We start from the raw sequence: 19,291 nt of genomic DNA, 5'->3' as shown, positions 1-19,291 counted from the left end.
ATATTAGCCATTATTACTGTGCTCATTATTGTCAAAGTCATGGTGACTGTGTCTCTTCTAAAACATTACTAGGATCCTATCTAATATTTACTTGTGTACTTGTTCATCTATTGGGGATAGGCTTTATTTGCTGCTACAATTTTCTACCTCTACCATCCCCAATTCCCCACCTCCCACCATGACTGAATTATAATCTCCTTGATATTATAATACCATGTCTGTCTTGCTCATGGCTATATCTCCAACCCCTCATGTGTAGCAGGTGCTCAATATGTATTTGTGGAGTGAATGGCTAGATTGAAGCAGGAGCTTCCTTTCAGTGCGCCATGAAGGCAGAAGCAGAAGGGACCGGTGTAAAGAGAAATTCAACAGCTGTACCAGCTGTCCCAAGAGAGCAAAATTATGTCAGCTCAGCTGGAGAGAATCTCCTCTACATTGGTCACACCTGGCAATGTGAGACTCCTGTGAATGCTTGAGATGATAACAGTGTAAAGTTTTCTGTCCATGAGAGAGACAATGAAACTAAGAGGCATGGAAATCAGCATTTGAGTTAGGGCAGTTAGTTTACTTGTGACTAGAGTTACAGCAATTCTGTATAGTGGTTAAGAGACGCTGGAACAAGGCAGTCTGGTTCAAATCCTGAGCCTGCTGTTTTCTAGGTGTATGATGTTGGGCAAATGGTTTAATTTCAATATGCTCTGGTTTCATCACTTGTAAATGAGGACACTTACCTCACAGGGTGTTGTGAGGATAAATAAGTTAATAAACACGAAATACTCAGAAGAGTTCCTGACCCATGACAAGTACTGTGTAGGCATTCACTGTGCGCTTTATTATTTACTCTAAAGAAGCCAGCAAGCAGGTCTGGAGGAATAGATGACCAGAGATTGTTTTAGATGACCAGAGATTGTTTCTAGGCTCTACCACTAACTAGCTATGAGTGCTAGTTTTAACATCTCTAGGTTTCTGGCTTCTCATCTGTAAAATGAGGGTGTAGGTTACAATGGAAGGGTTCCCAGATTTCATATCTTCTAACAGTGTATCTGGCCCTCCATTTCTTCCCTCAAAAATGCAAATGTACAGGGCTAGGGCAATGATCCAATTGAATAATGAATGTGTAAGCATCATACAAATGCAAAGCAAATGTAATGTCAGTTTTTAGTGTCAATATAGGGTGATTCACTACTACAGTCATTGTGAAAACATTTCAATATTAATTTCCAAATCTGATAAGTCTCAATCGCTCTGCAAGTATAAAATTGAGTGGTCACAAAAGAAAACAAGGCAACTACAAAATCATTTTAATAAAATCGCTTGCCTGCTGACCAGTGGTTTCCTCTTCCGTCTTCCTTCTTCTCTTTGCCCAGGCCTTTCCTCTCAAATTTTTCTTCCTGTTCTTACTCAAGAAATGGTGGATTCCTAAAACCAGAAGCATCTTTCTCATTCTTGATGTCTCCATAATTAAATACATTCCTATCCCTTTTTAAAATTGGATTTTTCATTTGTTTCCTTTTATTCTAAAATACGCTTGGCCTACTGATATATTTGCCTCCAATGGATAAGTGTAGCCAAGGATGGGGATATTTAGTAGCCTTGTAAAATCTGTCTTAAATCTGTAAATGCTAGCAATCCATACAGAGCACACAGCTTATGGGAAAATATAAAGTTAACTTGCTACTGTCAATGTATTGTGGGCTTCCTGGCCTGCTTATTGCTTGAGTGAAATTACAGGCCAAAATGAACAAAACTGGAATATACAAATTTGCTTTAAAAAATAGAGGGATCGATAAAATATATGATCATACCATTTTAGAACTGAAAAGGATCTTAGAGCTTATCTAGTCCATATTTAGAGGTTTTAAAATAGTTAGATGATATGATGAGAAGGGCACTTTACCTCTGCGGTATTCTTTCCCAAATCCCATAATCCCAGTGTAATCTTGAGAAAAACATCAGACAAACCCATGTTAGGGGGACGTTCTACAGGCTACCTGGCCAGTACGCCTCAAGATTGCCAAATTAATGAAAAGTAAGGAAAGATGGAGAAGCTGTCACAGACCCGAGAGACTCGGGAGACACGACAACTAAATGCAATGTGCGGCCACAGATTGGATCCTAGAGCAGAAAGAGGACTTTAACGGAAAAACTGATGAAATCCGAAAAAGTCTGGAATTTAGTTAACAGTAATGCCCCAATGTCAGTTTTTCAATTTGGACAAATGTAGCACAGTAATGTTACATTTACAAAATGTAATGTGAGATGTTAACAATGAGGAAACTAGGTGGAGGGTGTACTGGAGCACTGTGTATTTTCCCAGCTTTTCCATAAATCTAAAATTATTCCAAAATAAAAACTTTATTAAAAAATAGAAACTGCTAATATAAATAGTCACCCTTTTTTGTGGAACATTGTTCTAGTGCTGGCTTACAGTATACGGACTCTTCAGAGGTCAAACAAATATATTAGTACATATACAACTCACTTGGATGGGAAATTTGAAATGTATAGTTCCCTTGGATGGGAAATATGAGCATACCTAACTGCTCTTTTTTTAAGAGTTTATTTTTTACTCACTCATTTCCCCATGAGTATTCACTTAAATTATTCAAAATACTATTTTGCAAATAGTAGAATGGAACTTTATAAATAACTTTTCAAATTAAATATAGTATAGACTTTTCCAAAAAGATCTCTTCATAAAGATAAACAGTTTCACTCTGAAATTGAAGACCTAGAATGAGAAGTCGATGACATAATTTGATCATTTCCTTTTCCGGTTATTTAAATGGCTTAAATATTAGCTCTAAAAAGATATAGATATATATGTCCTTATGAATTTCTTAGGACTCTTGTTGAATTGTTTCTTTTTAAATTGGAGATTGATTGAGTCCCTGACTTTTATTAATATCAGATAAGAGAAGTATGGGAAAATGTATTAGCTTGCTCACTAATCATAGAGATAGTCATGTAATATTTAGGGTCATCTGTTCCTTTCATTATTTTACAGTTTGAATATAATAGCAGCTGATAGATTAACTGGCTTAAATTCATGCTCAACCTATTCATCTCAAAGAAAAACTGGAATTTAGATCCAATGTAATGGCTAGTTATACAGACAAATCTGCTTGATTCCCAAAGTAATTACGAGGAGAAAATGAACCTTCTACTTATCCAATTTGACCTTGTCTGTGGTCTCATTTGTAAAGCATGGAAGGTAAGGAATGGCTAATTTCTGGACAAAACTGTGGGCTAACCCTGTGAAGACGGAGGAGTGTTATGAAGATATTATCTTGGATGGAGTAAAGGATTCTGTTGAGACGGTCTTAATCCTTTTCACATCCCATCCTGCAGAACAAATGTCAACTTCCTAGGCCAAAATGTAAGTATTCGACACTGAAGAAGAAAGTCAACAGATGACTATGCACCAGGAATTGTGTTAATATCCTATAAGCATTAACTTATGTAAATCTCTCAACACCTGAATGTCCCTGAATGGTCCCCTCACCTTTCTGCTGTAAGGAAGTGGTTTTCCACTGCGGCTAAACCTTATAATCACCTGGGGAGCTGTTGTAACTCCTGATAACTCAGGTCAAACCCCAAAGCAATTAATCAGAACCTCTGTGGGTGGGACCCCAGGGCCAGTATCTTTAAAGTGCCCAGGTGATTACTGTGTGCAGCCAAGGTTGACAGGGACTGCTCTCAGGGGTCTACGGGAGCCTGGCCCTCACCAGAGGACATTACTCCCTGTACCCCTCTTCAGCATGACCATTTGTACTCCTGCCTGGAGTGGAGCCGGTGGTCTCCTTTCCTTTCCAAACATTCTCCATCTCTTCTCTATAAAAGCCCCTAGCTGTCTCTGTCCAGTCACCCAACTATCCAACCTACCTCCTTGTGGCCATCACCTTCCACCTACTGTCACCTCCCCACCACTGTTGCAACCCCTTGTTCTTTGAAGATTTTAGTTCCAGTCATCTGTTAATCTGTGCTAGAATTTGTCCAGAAATAAAGTCATTGTTAAATTAGAATGTGTTGGGCATTTCACGTTCAAGAAACATAAATGCAGCATCTCAGTAGAAAACTGAAACAAAAATTGTCACACTGTCATCTGTCCCTCCTGGATTGACACAGAGTGGGTGGTGGGCACATGTCTTCTCGGTACTCCTCTCCTCTACTTCTGTCTTTGCTGCTCTTCAACAGGAAAGTCATGCTTCCACCTCGGGGCCTTTGTGCTTGCTGGTCTTTTCTCCCTAGAAGGCTGCTCACTATAATCTTCACCCACTTGGCCCCCTCACTTCCTTCAGGTCTTTACCTAAATGCTACCTTCTCAGTGGGGCTTTATTTTACACTGCTCATCCATATTTCCAGCCTTCCTATGTCCCTCCCCTGCTGTATTTTTCTCCAGGGCATTTATCATATTTATTTAGGTGATCTAAAATATATTTCGACTGTTTATTTGTTACTCGTCTACCTCCCAGAGGAGATCAATTTCAGCTTCAGTAACATGCTAGCTTAAAGAGGATAAAATATTTTGAATATTAATCTAACAATATGTGTTTCACTCTAGAAGATGAAATATTCTTTGCTCAAGCACAAAAGTCAAATTTTAAGGTTTGTCCTTCAGAAATGAAGAAAGCTCCCAAGTGTAAATCAATGCTCTAGTCTGATGTAAATCTAGTAACTGAGCTTTGAAACTGACACAAGGTAGAGAGAAGAAGAAAGAAGGACAACTAAAATTATTCTGAGGCTTTGGAAATGCAGGACTATAAGAAGATAATGATATTCTTTGGTAATGCAGAAGAATACAGCAAGAAAAAGGACTGTTGTCCTTGATGTGCTAAACTTAAAAAGATGCAAAACATTCTCACAGAGATGTTTTAGCATAACACAAACACAGAATTTAAAAGAGGACCAGTACTGATGTTGAGGCATATAAAAAATTTAGGAAATAAATGACAGAAGAACAGTTTCATGATAGCTAAATGCAATGGGTAACGCTGTATCAAATCCTTAACCAGGAAAAAAAAAATCTAGACACTATCATACTATTCAGGCAAGAGAAACAAAAGAAAAACTAAACAAATGGGACTACATCAGACTGAAAAGCTTCTGCAAGGCAAAGGAAACCATGAACAAAATGAAAAGACAACCCACCAACTGGGAGAAAATATTTGCAAACCATTTTTTTCCTTCTGGTCCTACCACTTGACTTTCCATGCAGGTGCAGTCACGGAAGTGCTCCAGCTTTCTGGCTGAAGGATAGGAAAAGGGGACTCCAGGAAGGCAGAAAGTCTGAGGGAGATCACAGAGAGGAAGGAGCCCAGGAAATTAACCCCATAAAGTTGTTTACAAATCCTAGGATCACCTTTGAGCTGTGAATGTGTGGATCTGATCCCAATCAGTATATAAAAGACTTTGAGAACTGAACTAACAGATCACTGCCCAGGACCTAGACTCAACAATGGATGGAAAACACTTAAGACAGATCCAAACAGCACTCCACATATACCAAACCACAGCCCAAAGAAAGTGTGTTAAAACTTGTGATCAGAACCTAACATGGTTGATTGCTAAAATTTTTTTTAAATCCACATTTTCCATAGGATTTAACATGGTGCAAAGTCTTATAATATTTAGAGTGTCTAAGAAACAATCCAAAATTACTCAGAATGCAAAGACTTAGGAAATCACAACTCCTATGTGAAAAGACAATCAACAGAAAGCAACATTGAGGTCACAAAGATGTTGGAATTAAATAATAAAGACTTAGAGGCAGTTTTCATTAAAATTTTCCAACAAGTAATTATGAAACCCTTAAAACAAATAAAAAAATAGAAAGTCTTAGCAAATAAATAGAAGATTAAAAGAAAATGGAAATTTTAGAACTGAAATATACAACTGAAATGAAGAAACTCATTGGATGAGCTAAATAGAATAGAGGTGATAAAAAACAAGTTAGTTAACTTGAATATAGATCAATAGAAATTTTCAGTCTGAACAATAGAGGAAAAAAAGATTTTAAAAAATGAAAAGCTTTACAATCCTAAGAAAGAATATTTTTTTAATCCAACATTTATGTTGTTGGAGTGTCAGAAGAAGAGGAGAAAGAATAAGAGGCTGAAAAAAATGTGAAGAAATAATGGCTGAAAACTTTTCAAATTTAGAGAAAGAGATAAACCTACTGATTCAAGAAGCTTGGTAAATTCCAAATAGGATAAACTCAATGAAATCCATACCCAGAAATATCATAGTGAAAATGCTGAAGACTAACCTGAGAAGGGAAATTACTTATACAGAAAAACTTTTTGTTTTGAAATAATATTACATTTACAGAAGAGTTGCCCAGAATGTACAGAGTGCTCCCATAGACCCTTCACCATGCTCCCTCTAATGTTAACCCATGAGAGAATCCTCTGGATGATCAGTTTCCCGAGGAAGGAAGAGCAACAAGCTATCTTGGCACGGGGATCCAGGGTGTGATGCCTAGGCTAGACCAGATGCGGCACCAAGTTCAAGCACATAGGAGAAGGATCTCTTCATTCGGCCAACTTCACCCTTATACAGCAATTCTTCCACGAGTGTAAGACAAAGCCTGTCTTGGTGCTCCTTGCCATGGTGGATGTTTAGGACTTTCTTTTGATCCAAACCTCCCACCTGAAAGGGGAGCTGCTGGTCCTGGCTCTCTCTTCAGAGGTCAGATGTGACAGACAAGTCCCAGGGGACAGTTCCTGAGAAGAGGATACTCTATTCTTCCCTTCTTCTGGAAAGTGAGAACAAACTTCCCCAGAAATTCACTCTACCAAGGGACTTCCTTGGCCCAGCACATCCATAATTGGCAACAAGAAATACTAGATTCAATCTTCTGTCCGCAAAACCAGAAAACAGAAGTGAATCATGTTGTAAGCAGACCCCACCATCCAATGAGCATACTTCTGAAGATGTGGAACTACAACAAGGTGCTTTTCCCCTTTCTACTAAAGTAACTGATATTTCTGTCTCTTCGTTGTATTGATATGAATTAAGAGATTATGCAATGGCTCAAATGGAAGTTTAATATAATTATAATTCTTAGAATAATGCTTTATAACCATAGATTATTTAAACGTGAATCTTATCAATTGTTTCCATTTTATTCTGTTTGTAGTTAGTGTAATCACAGTATTTTTCTTCTTAACAAGACCACTATAATAATACAGAAACACAGCCATGATTTTTTTTATCTTTCTTCTGAGATAAATTTGAGCTGTTTCTCTTTTGCTTTTATTGCTATTATTTAAATGATTATACAATAACTACAATGAAAACTTCATGGGATTATAATTTTGAGGATAATATTCTATAAATATGTATTCTATAAATGTGAATCTTAGTAATTTGCTTTCTATTTGATTTCTAGATAGTGCATAGTATTTTTATTGCTGTTATGTAATACGTTTCTTTTGTTGATCCAGAAACCCCAATTTTTTGTGTCTCTGCCAAAGTAATTTAGCATGTCTCTCATTTCATTTCACTGCTGTAGTTCAGTCGTCATACAATGGAAGTTTGACCAGAATTACACTTCTTAGGATAATGTCTGATAAATCCATTCTATTTAAAAGTGAATTTCATGAGTAAATTGTTACCTTTTCTTCTATTCCTACATAGTGAAGAATAGTATTTCAGTTTATGGCATTTAAAACATTCCCCATAACCTGAACTATGGGAAGATTTTCACATGAGCAGTGTCACCATTGGAGGTATTTGAAATTCAAAGTCCATACCTGCATTCCAGGGGCTGAATTTACTCTAGTTATGAGACTAATATGTTTACCTAAGTAAATGTTAGTTTAAAAGAAAAACCCTCTGATGGCTTTCATTGTGCTTAGCATAAAATCAAAACCTCTCACTATGGACCACAAGGTTCTGAATGTGCTGGGCCCTGCTGGTCCATTGACCTGTCTCACGCTCACTGTGCTCCGGTCACTCAGTCCTCCTACAGAGCCTCAAGCACACCAGGCTCCTTCTGCCACTTCATTCATGCCATTCCCTCCTCGGCCTGAAATGCTCTCTTTTCCTCATGCTTCAGGTCTCAGATGTATGTCTTTGGAAAAGCTTTCTGCGGTTTCTCAATCAGAATTAATTCCTGTTGTTCCTCCTTTCCATTATACCCTGTGCTTTTTAACTTTTTATTAATAGTACTTATCACAATGTGCAATCGTATAATTACTTATGTGATTGTTTGCTGAATGTGCATATCCGTGCCTCCACATTCTCAGGAACTGGATCTATTTCTTGTTCATTTACTGTATACAGTGTTTTCAGAGCAGCAAGGGGAGGGTGCTTACGGAATTTGGTGGGACATTTTTCCTTGTTTTGCTGCAATAACAAAGCATAAAACACAACCTTCCAGTGACTTACAAAACAAGTGCTTATTTCTCACTCATGGTGTGTGGATGATCTGTCACTTGCCTGGGCTTGGCTGGCCTTTGGTTTCAGGTCAGCTTCATTCTCTTAGGTCTGCTTGTCAGTCAAGGGCCCAGGCTGAAGAGGCAGTGGCAGCCTGGGCACGGTCCTCTTATGGCGGACTGCACAAGCACAGGAGGAAAAGTGGAATCCGGGCTGCTTCTCAAAGCCTCTATTCGGAACTCACACAGCCTCTTGTCTGCTCATATTCCACTGGTCAAAACTAGTCAGAGAGCCCAAGATCAGTGCAATGGGGAAATCAGCTCCACCCATCTGTGAGAACACCACATGACCTAACACTTCCACATGTCCCTTGGGGGCTGCTCTGTAACCACCCAGGCCCTGGCACCACAGATTCTATGCCACAGGCCTCATATTCCAGGCTTCACAATCCTTAGAAGCAGGTTTCATCAGGAGGAGGCTGTGGGCATCCCAGAAAAGGAACAAGCTGCTCCCAGCAGACCTGTCAGACTGAGAGCCCATGTGAAGTGACGGCATTCCTGGTGGGAGGAGAAGGCTTCTTCAAGGGCCTCAGGTCTGTGCATTTCAGGAAGGCCCTGACCTTCTATCAACCCTACAATGTGCCCTTATAACTCCCCATGGTATCTGGTGCTAGATTGTCACTTATCTGTCGGCCAATATTTATTGAGGGCCTAATGGGTGTTGGGTAGTGCTGGATTAAGGCTGGTGATGGGGAGAGGTGCCAGGGCTGGGTCAGGCCCTTCCTTTGTGGTTTCCCACTCTTTCCTCCTCCTTCCCTTGTAGTTGTTCCTTTAATTTAGACTCATCCCCATGATTTCTATGAAGCAAGGGGCAGCCAGGCAGAGCCCAGGTGACATAAGCATAAAACAAATGAGAGAAGAGGGTTAATTGATGCAAAAACCAAGATGCCAGGAATCTGTCACTTGAGAAATGCATTCTAAGTGCTTGAGAATTCTCTGGATTATTTTATTTTCATCAGATTAGTCAAATCCTGGGAGGATATGCCAAGAGGCCATCTTTACCTAGTGGGCAGGTAATAAATATTTGCAGAATGAGGGTACAAACCTATACAATTATGTGCTATGGGAGAAGGAGGTGCAGCAGCAATGAACCATAACTAAGTGCTAGTCATGTCCATACACTGCTAAATGCAGTGACAGCTTTATTGCCTGAAAAGGTAACCTATGATATAGTGCTATTATTATCCTGTAAACGCAAAACACAGACAGGATTAAAGTGTAATGTTAGAAGCTATGTGAACAAGAGCAAACAGGCCCAGCCACGGCGTCAGAGGGAACACTGTCATATAGATATCAAGTATGAGCATGAACTTCGGTGGTTCGGGTCCTGCCCGTGACACTTAAACCCACTATCTAGGGAGAGTGGGCAGGCCATGTAACACCATTGAGCTAATATTTGAGTTGAGTACTTGGAGCATTATTTCATTTAATCCCCATAATTGCCCTATTAGGTGCTTTCCTTTCCTCCATTTCGGAGAATGAGAAGCTGAGGTGTGGAGGAGTTAAACAACGTACCAATAACTGAACTGGTCTATTCTATCCTGCTTCATTCAATAGATCCACTAACCTCCGTGCTTTTGTGAACATCAAAAAAGATATGTGTAAAATCTCCTTGCGAAACGTTGAAACCAATGTCAATATTACGAAATCAATTGAGACTATACAGATTTTAAAATTTAATACAGTCATAATATCATTTCTTAAATATTTACTATGTACCTGTTACCTCACACAAGCCAGAGAGAAAGGTCACGCTTTAATTTTTAGATGTGAATTATGCGTGTGTTTTGCGAAAAGCTGTTAAAGGGTGTGTATTAAAGCAGCATAGGCGACTCTAAAGAGGTACTGCTGTCCAGCTTCCTGTATTTAGGTGAGCAGAAAACGCGGGAGCCCGAGGGACTTCCAGGTCCGACGCCCGGCACCCGCCCAGCCACCGCGTCAGAGGGAACGCGACATGGTTTCAACAGCAACGGAGCCATTACTTTTGCTGAACAGGGATATGAGAACAGTGCTGATTATCAGAGCTCCCGGAGCGAGCTGCAAATGCAATCGAGTCCAGGCTCACGACTGCCAGACATGGGCTCTGGACTCCAGCCGCCGTGACTTTTCCCTGAAAGTGTCTCGGTAAATGCGGGAGCGTGGGCGCGGGCTTGGCTGGATCCGGAGCTTTGAGGGTGATCCCTGTCTCCTGTGTACCTGGGATCGTCTCCTACAATCCAAATGAAAGATGTCACTTTTTTCATTTGTCCTGCAAACGTTTATTGAGCACCTACGAATCCCCGATAGACATAATGCGGCAACGACACCAGTCACCCAACGCCAACGAGTGCGCGTCTCAGTGTCGGCTGGCCTGCACGGAGGTGAGGGTGCCTGGGGTGCCAGCCCGGGCGTCCCGGATGAGCCCCACAGCCGCAACGAAGGGCCTGCGCGCGCCCGAAGGCGTCACTGCCTCCACGCACATGCACACGCACGGGAGCGCCGGGCTCCCGCGTCCCCGGCGCTGTCTCGGCGCCGGGCGCGGGCGGGAGCTCAGGAGTCCGAGCGGGAGGCGGGAGCTCCAGGCGGGGCGGGTGCCCGCCAGCAGCGCTCGTGCATAAGCTCCTCTGCTACCGACGCCCCGCCCCTGCCCCGCCTCCCCTTCTCCCGCGCGCGGGCTCCGCGCGCCCCAAGCCGCGCGCGTGCGCGCGCGTGCGCAGGCCAGGGCCCTCCGGGGGCGGCCCCGTAGACTCCAACGAAAGCGTAGCAAGGTCCCGGATTAACCCTTTCTTTGCTCGCCCATTTAGAGGCTCGGCCGGGTTCCGTGCCTGCGCAAGCCGGCGGCGCGCCTTCCCCCCAGCCCGCACCGCGCATGCACGGGAAGGGGGGGGTGCCGGTGGGGGTGTTCACGGCCGGCTAGACATTCTGTGCTCGTGCAGGAGGAGGGCTGCTACCATCAGGGACGTGCACGATTTCCCCCCACCCCGCCCCCTCCCCAAACTCCAAAAAAAAAAATTCAAAACACACTGCCACCCACCGTGCCCCCGCGCCCCGCGTCCATCCCGTCCCCGGCCTGCGTGCAGTGAGCGTGGGGAGCCCACGGCGAGTGTCTGTGGCTGTGCCAGGCTGCAGGTAAGCGCGGACCGGGGGTGCGGAAGGGGCCCCCTGCGTCCGCGAGGCGGGCGCGGGGGCGCGGGGGCGGCCGGCGCGGCGAGGCTGCCCGGAAGAAGCGCGTTCTCGCCGAGCTCTGGGGCGCCAGCCAGCTTCAGGATGTGCGGGCAGCCGCCAGCGGCCGGGCGCGGTGCGAGCGGGGCCGGGCGTGGGTCAGGGCTGGGCCGGGCGTGGGGACGGGGCGCTCCGGGGGCCGCGCAGGCCGGCGAGCGGGCTCGGGCAGCGGCCAGGCGGCGGCGGCGGCGGCGGCCCCGCGCGCGCGCTCGCCGAGCCTCAGCGGCGGAGTTCATGGCCGCCCCCGCTCGCAGCGCCGCAGTGCACCGCGGTGGGGGTGGGGACGGCCCGGAGCCGGCGCCGAGCGCGGCCCGCCGGGCGCCGCCCCTCCGAGCTGCAGGCCCCGCCGGGCCGCCCCCGCTGCCTGCGGCGGAGGGCGCCGGGACCCCCGCGCTCGCTCGCCCGGGTGCGCCCGCGGAGCTCGGGAAGCCGGCCGCGCGCCGTCCCCGCCCCCGGCCGCGGGAGGGCGGGGGAGGGCCCGGCGCGAGCCGGCCGGGGAGTGCGCGGGGCGCGAGCTCCGGGCTCGCGGGGCGCGGCGCGGGGCTGCGGAGCCCGGCCGCACGCCCGCTCCCGCTCCCGCTCCCGCCGCCGCGGCTGCCCGGGTGCTCCCTCCCGCGCTGGTGCCGCGGCCCCCGGCCTGCGCCGAGAGCCTGATTATGAAAGGGAAAGCGGCCCTTGCACCGCCGGCCTCCGAGCCGGGGGCTTTTGTTTGGGGAGGAATGCAAACGGCTTTATCCTCTCCTCCACCTCCCGGGCCGAAAGCAATGGGAGCGAGGCCTGGAGAGGCTCCGAAGGCTTCCTCCTCGTCCCGAAGTTTCGAGCTTTCAACAGGGAAGTCGTACCGCCGCCATTGTCGCGGCTGCTCGGGTAGGGGAGGCGGCTGCCGCTGCTTATGTAAGTTTGGCTTTGCAGGAGCCCCCGCTCCCTCCTTTGTAACGGCCGCGTTTGGAGAACCTTAGTAAAGGGGCAGCTTTGTTACGGAGGTGTGGTTGGGGCTACATCCTTCCTTGCACCCACACAGATCCTGGCAGCGGGTATCTTCCAGTTTGACTCACCAGAAGTTAGCAATTGGAACACCTCAATAGAAGAAAAATGCTCCTCAGAGATCTTGAGAGAGAATGGGAGCCGAGTAACACTCCGGCCAAAAAAGAAAATTCAGCACACTGCTGTGTTGCCATGGGTACTGTAGGGCCACGCCACTCCCCTCTCCCGTAGTCCCTGCACTTTTATCCCACAAGTCCTGGGGAAAGTTACTGACAACAGTAGAAAGTGACCTGGTAGGATGGTTTTGCCTGGCCGCCTTCCCTTGGGGGTGACTACAGGCCGGGGTGCCTCTCGGGAACAGTCAGTCAGAAACAGCTTTAGAAATAATTTTGTCCAGCTCTCACTTTGCAGATAAGGAAACTGCCTGCTACTTTAGGCAGCTTATTGGTGTGTTCGCTTTTCTGGAGAGGGAACTTTTGATGGTTTTCAGGACTCTGGTCTCTAGGTTTGAGTCCTGCTTGCACCACAGTTTTTGTGTAAGACTGTTGCAGCCCAGTCCTTTGGTCCTGTCACACCAGAGTTTTCTTTGTGTGGTCATTGTTTAGTCGAGGAAACTTTGTATGTTTTTCAGGATATTGGTCTGCAGGATGGAGACCCTCTTGTAAGAATTAAAACTCACAATAACCAGAATTCTTTGAGCCTCCCTTTAGGCATAGAGGTGCAAACCCCTGAATTTCTCAAATGCAGGCTTAAGACGAGTGTAGTTTAAGTGATGTGTGGTACATCACAGAGAAGTGTGCAAAGAAGAAAACAGCTACTGTTCCCTGTCCTCCACCGTTAACTGTTGGGTATGTGTACTTCTATAGCTTTCTATATCTTTATTAAAAATATATACTATGTTTAGATGAGCCTGGAGAAAAATGTGGAGGGCTACATACCCAGCAGGAAATGGTGGGGGTAGGGAGCACTTACTGGCCTCCCTGTGTTTGTGTAGCTATCAACATCTGTACAAATAGGGACGTGGACTTTGTTTGTGAGGAGAATATCCTTAGTGGTTCTCCAACCCACCCTTCCCACTCCTGGTGCATAGCCCCTCTGTGCCCTAAGTGCTCCAGCCCTTACCTGTTCTCGCTCATGTCAGCTCAGAGCTGGACCTGATGCTGCCAGCCACCCCCTGTCTCTTCCCAGCCTGAAACGGGTACATGTGCAAATGGCAGGACAGGAAAGGAAAGTTTATTTTTTAAAATCAATTCTTGAAAACGTTCAGAATTTGGCATAGAGGAAGATCCCACCTTACTCTTTTGTGTCCTTTTCTCTTGTAGGACTGGCGTGCTCCTGATCAGAGTTACTCTGATCTGAAGAATTTGGTGTTTAAAGCATTAAGATAATAGCCTGAGTTGTTCATGGTAACTATGACTTTGGATATTAAATCTTGGAAATATGGTTTGGTGTTTGCTTTAAAATATTATATCTCAATTATGCATTAGCACTTAGGTTTCTTTGAGAGGAGTGTGTATTTTCCTCATATTTTTACTATGCTGAATAAAAAAACACAATGTTTTTGAAAAGAAAATATATAGAACACATTATTCTAAAAAGATCAGTTCTTTTACATGATGATGGATGTCTTTCGTGCCAGTTCTAAATTTCTTGCTTGTAAAATACTTGCAGCACTTGTCAAGTGCATCCCATCTTGATGACACTTCTATCTGGTGGCAGATAGATTGGCATCGAGAGGGAATGAAGCCACACATCACTGTCTTCCCAAACGTCGTCTGATTCTCTGAGGGTCATAGTAAACCTTAACCCTCATTCAGAAGTGGCCCAAAGCTGGTGTGGAAAAACTGGAAGACAACACCAAATGCAATATTTTGGCAATGATACCCCTTGCCAGGTCTGCAACAGTGATTTGTTTCTTTGGTGAAAGAAATAGAACACAGAGCGTTGTTAGGTTTTTTACTGAATCTTCTTCCACATGAAATTAGAGTAGATGCAGCAGACGGGACTAGTGGATCTGTGCTTTGAACCTGTTTCTTAAACTTTGAAGCTGAATTATTTGTCATTATTACCTCTGGTTGTCAGGAAGCACAGGTTTTGGAGCCAGATTGCCTAGATTTGAGTACCAACTCTCCACTAAATAACTAGAATATTTGGCAGGTTCCTAACCTCATCTATAAAGTGGGGATAGTAATATCTGTCTCGTAAGGTTATTTGATCATTATCTTTGTGAAGGCGTGTAAAGTACATGAAACAGAGCTTGGCGTGTATTATGTGCTCACTAAAAGTTGCTGCTCTTAATACGAGGCAAATACCTAGTAAACTGAAGAGAGGTAGAAGTAACTGTATGGAAATCCCTCAGTTAGGATCAGTCTTTTCTGCTCATATTCTGAACCACTCCTAACACTGACTTTCTGAAATGGTTAGGTACCAAAAATTGATCAGAAAATGAAACTCTTACCTGTGTTTTCTGCGTGGGAGAGTATTGTTCGTAATTACCAAACTTTTCTTTTTAAAAATTTTTTGTAGGAGTTTTTCATCAGTATGTCTGAAACCATTAAATATAATGACGATGATCATAAAACTCTGTTTCTGAAAACACTAAATGAACAACGCCTAGAAGGAGAATTTTGTGATATTGCTATTGTCGTTGAAGATGTGAAATTCAGAGCACACAGATGTGTTCTTGCCGCCTGTAGCACCTACTTTAAAAAGCTTTTCAAGAAGCTTGAAGTGGATAGCTCTTCAGTGATAGAAATAGATTTTCTCCGTTCTGATATATTTGAAGAGGTCCTGAACTACATGTACACGGCAAAGATTTCTGTGAAAAAAGAAGATGTTAACTTAATGATGTCATCGGGTCAGATTCTTGGTATCCGATTTTTGGATAAACTCTGTTCGCAGAAGCGTGATGTATCCAGTCCTGATGAAAATAATGGCCAATCAAAAAGTAAGTATTGCCTCAAAATAAATCGCCCCATTGGAGATGCTGCTGACACTCAGGATGATGATGTGGAAGAGATTGGAGATCAGGATGACAGTCCTTCTGATGACACGGTAGAAGGCACCCCCCCGAGTCAGGAGGACGGCAAGTCCCCTACGACTACTCTCAGGGTTCAGGAAGCCATCTTGAAAGAGCTAGGGAGTGAGGAAGTTCGAAAAGTGAATTGCTACGGCCAGGAAGTAGAATCCATGGAGACCCCAGAATCGAAAGATTTGGGGTCCCAGACCCCCCAAGCCTTAACATTTAATGATGGAATGAGTGAAGTGAAGGATGAACAGACGCCGGGTTGGACCACAGCTCCCAGTGACATGAAGTTTGAGTACTTACTTTATGGCCACCATCGGGAGCAAATTGCCTGTCAGGCATGTGGGAAGACATTTTCTGACGAAGGCAGGTTGAGGAAACATGAAAAACTCCACACGGCGGACAGGCCATTTGTTTGTGAAATGTGTACGAAAGGTTTCACCACCCAGGCCCACCTGAAAGAACACCTAAAAATCCACACAGGATATAAGCCCTACAGTTGTGAGGTGTGTGGGAAATCCTTTATTCGCGCCCCAGACTTAAAGAAGCACGAGAGAGTTCACAGCAATGAAAGACCATTCGCCTGCCACATGTGTGACAAAGCCTTCAAACATAAGTCACACCTCAAAGATCACGAACGAAGACACAGAGGGGAGAAGCCTTTTGTGTGTGGTTCCTGTACCAAGGCCTTTGCCAAGGCCTCCGATCTGAAAAGGCATGAGAACAATATGCACAGTGAAAGGAAGCAGGTTACCCCCAGTGCCATCCAGAGCGAAACAGAACAGTTGCAGGCAGCAGCCATGGCCGCTGAGGCGGAGCAGCAGTTGGAAACAATAGCCTGTAGCTAGAGGTGATGCGACAGGAACACTTTGCCTGAGCCGTGGAGACTGAGATTGCATTGTTCGTAATAAATGAACACCAGTCACTGTATTTTTGTGGAATCTTACGGAGCATTATACGCACTGGACTTAAGGCAGTGCTTGGTTAGGTGTTTTTAAAGCTTTTCAAGGAAGATAACATTCCTTGTTTCTGACCAAACTGTTTCACTGTCCTGTCTGGTGTCTAGTATTGATGTTGCCAGGAAGCCCTCCCACCCCTCTTTTTTATAATTTTAATTTGAGAACTCCTGTGTCCAGTACAGAAGTGAGAGACTTCTAGTCCATTTTTAATTCCTCATGACACTTGCCGCACTGGTGGTGCACTGCACAGAGTGATAATTGAGTAAATTGATTTGCTAATCATCACAATTATAAGTGACTTATGGTCAAAACAGCATTTTTAATAACCCAATAAAAGTTCTTCGTGTAGATGCAGAAAATACTGGTGGGTGGTTGGCCGAGAACGCTGAGCAGATAGGAAAACAAGTTCTGGAAGTGCAGAATGGTCTTAGATTTCTAATTGGTTTGTTAGTTTTATATCACTGTTTTTCACAGTTTTTGTGGACAATTAATGGTTGCTTTGCTGAAGTGTTTCTTCATCCATCTTTGATTGCCCGTACCTACCCCCAAAGACGTAGTCACAATTCCCGAAGGCTGAGCAAGCCCACAGGGGTGTTGGTGGTCTGGGGGCTGAGTTCTTTTGTTCCTGTTACTTGAGGCAGTGCCACTCTGCAACAGATGGGGTTTGTGGAATGGACCAGTGGTGAGAAGATTAGAAAAGGGTGCATAAGAACCTGGCTCTCAGACACGAGGTTTTCACATTTGCAATGCTTCCAAGATTTTCTAGATCAAGATAATTCTTAATTGATTTTGAAATTGAATTTTTCTTTAGGATCAAAATTAGGACAAGAACAGGTATGCCTTTTCAGATACATTTGTGTAACAACATGATGTCACCAAGCTTTTGGCCCCTGTGCAGCACACGATTTATCCATAAAGGAGATGGGATATCCCTACTTAATACATTTAAAGCCTTTTAAGTGTGTAAATAGTATAAAAGTGTTGGTCTTATGTATTTCAAGTAAAAGTAGACAGCTGCACTTTTTTTGCACATTGGATTAAAATAACTTCCATCAGCAACAAACATCAGTCTGTTTTTAACCAATATTAAAGATTGTCAGACCAAATGTTTATGTTTCTGAAGTATATTTCATCACTGGTTACAGTTTTAAGTAGAAGTTGATTGCCTTTTCATAGCTGTAAACAGAATTATAAACACTGTTCCAATTTTGGTGTACGAAATTTTTTTTTTATCATTTCTTTAGGGATATGTTGAAATGCCAACAATAATTTGAATTATGTTCTGTAATAAAGTGTTAGTCAATTATTTTAGAATGTACAATCTTAGAAGAATGCCAATTTTTAAAATTTATTTTTGGTTGCTAGGGTTTTTTTAAAGATGCATTAAAGTAATTTCATTTCATAGCTTGTTGCATTAACACCTGTAATTACTATTGTGGGAGAAATTTTATTTTTTAAAGTGATGTATATGTTATGCCCAAGATTGTAGGATGAAGTTGCTACCTTTTTAAGAGACTTATTTATTGGTAAAATGTTTAATTTAGTTTAAAATTAATTTAATTTCTTTTCTTAAAAGTTGTTTATTCTTTCCTAAGAGTAGTCCTGTCACTGTGTTTACATGCTGTTAGTCGAAGGGAAACTGATTGCCGTTCCTGGGCTGTTTTAACCAAAGCAAAGGAAAAATAATTTAACATCTTGTTGATAGCTACTTCAACAAACCATTTTTTGGGCGTTCGTTTTTGTATATAAAAGAAAGTATACTTCTGTCATTCCTGTTTCCATTTTTTCATAGTAGCCTTCCACACATCCGGGTTGTACCAACATGCTTTCTCTATACTGTCTTCGTCATGGTTTTACAGAGTTGCAAGTTAAATAGGTGGTATTAACCCTCATTGAAACCACATAATCACAGTGGTACCCCAAAAAAGGAAGCTTAATTTTCAGCACAGTGTTTATATTGTGTAAATGTTTACCATTTGTCCTATTTTGCATGAGAAATGTATTTGTGTTGTAATTTCTGCCACTGCTACTGGGTTCCTGTGTGTGTGGAGGCTGCATGTTTTCTTTGTTTTCTGGTGGCAGCAGTCATGACATGACAGCTCTCCTGTGTCTTGATCATTAAGACTGCCTCTCTCCCCACCCAGCTGGCTTTAGTATCCTCTGGATGATGAAAACATCATGGTAGACAGTTCAAGGGTACCTCCAGTCACAGGGAGTTAATTTTGATATGTGCTTAACACTGAATCTGCGTTGTGAGAGGGAAGGAAATTCTAATGTCAACATTTCTACTTCTTCTTTATCTAAAAGTCACCTCCTTTTCTCAATTTTACAAACTTGAGTTTTTATGCCAACTTGCATAGTATTGGCAGTGATTGAGGAAGGGAATTTTAGGAAGTCTAAAGTTTAGGTAATTTGCCTGCTGATTAACTTGATCACAAATTTAGAATTGTTAGAAATTAAACAGGTCACCATCAAGTGAACCTGATAATAACAAATTTCTCCTATTTTGTTGCAAAAAAAAAAAATTGAGATGAATGAGAATGATGCAAGTTTATGTAGTTTCCAATTTAATGGATTATGTTGTGTAAGGTTATCTGTAACTCAGTCATTGGGAAGCTGAAATGTATTTTCCTGAGTAATGCTGTTAATGGCAGTTAGTTCCCAGAGCAGCTGTAAAAGCC

At 43.4% G+C, this 19,291-nt stretch overlaps 1 protein-coding gene across 6 annotated transcripts; it reads left to right on the top strand.

The window, feature by feature from the left end:
- Positions 1–11,108: 11,108 nt before the first annotated feature.
- Positions 11,109–18,379, top strand: ZBTB14 (zinc finger and BTB domain containing 14). Of its 6 annotated transcripts, none has more exons than XM_070629803.1 (4): positions 11,598–11,718; positions 12,664–12,822; positions 13,949–14,032; positions 15,153–18,379. In XM_070629803.1, exons 3-4 carry the CDS (start codon positions 14,030–14,032, stop codon positions 16,497–16,499), a joined length of 1,350 nt encoding a protein of 449 aa, XP_070485904.1. In that variant the 5' UTR covers positions 11,598–11,718; positions 12,664–12,822; positions 13,949–14,029; the 3' UTR covers positions 16,500–18,379. The 6 variants fall into 6 exon arrangements, with proteins under 6 accessions (XP_070485900.1, XP_070485902.1, XP_070485904.1 ...); XM_070629800.1 differs by lacking the exons at positions 11,598–11,718; positions 12,664–12,822 and adding exons at positions 12,142–12,536; positions 13,374–13,474; XM_070629799.1 differs by lacking the exons at positions 11,598–11,718; positions 12,664–12,822 and adding an exon at positions 11,109–11,549.
- Positions 18,380–19,291: the final 912 nt, after the last annotated feature.

Source organism: Equus przewalskii, chromosome 7 (genome assembly GCF_037783145.1).
Source record: "Equus przewalskii isolate Varuska chromosome 7, EquPr2, whole genome shotgun sequence".
In the NCBI taxonomy this organism is placed as follows: Eukaryota; Metazoa; Chordata; class Mammalia; order Perissodactyla; family Equidae; genus Equus; species Equus przewalskii.
Note: the sequence above shows the minus strand (reverse complement) of the source record. Positions and strands in the feature narration are given on the sequence as shown.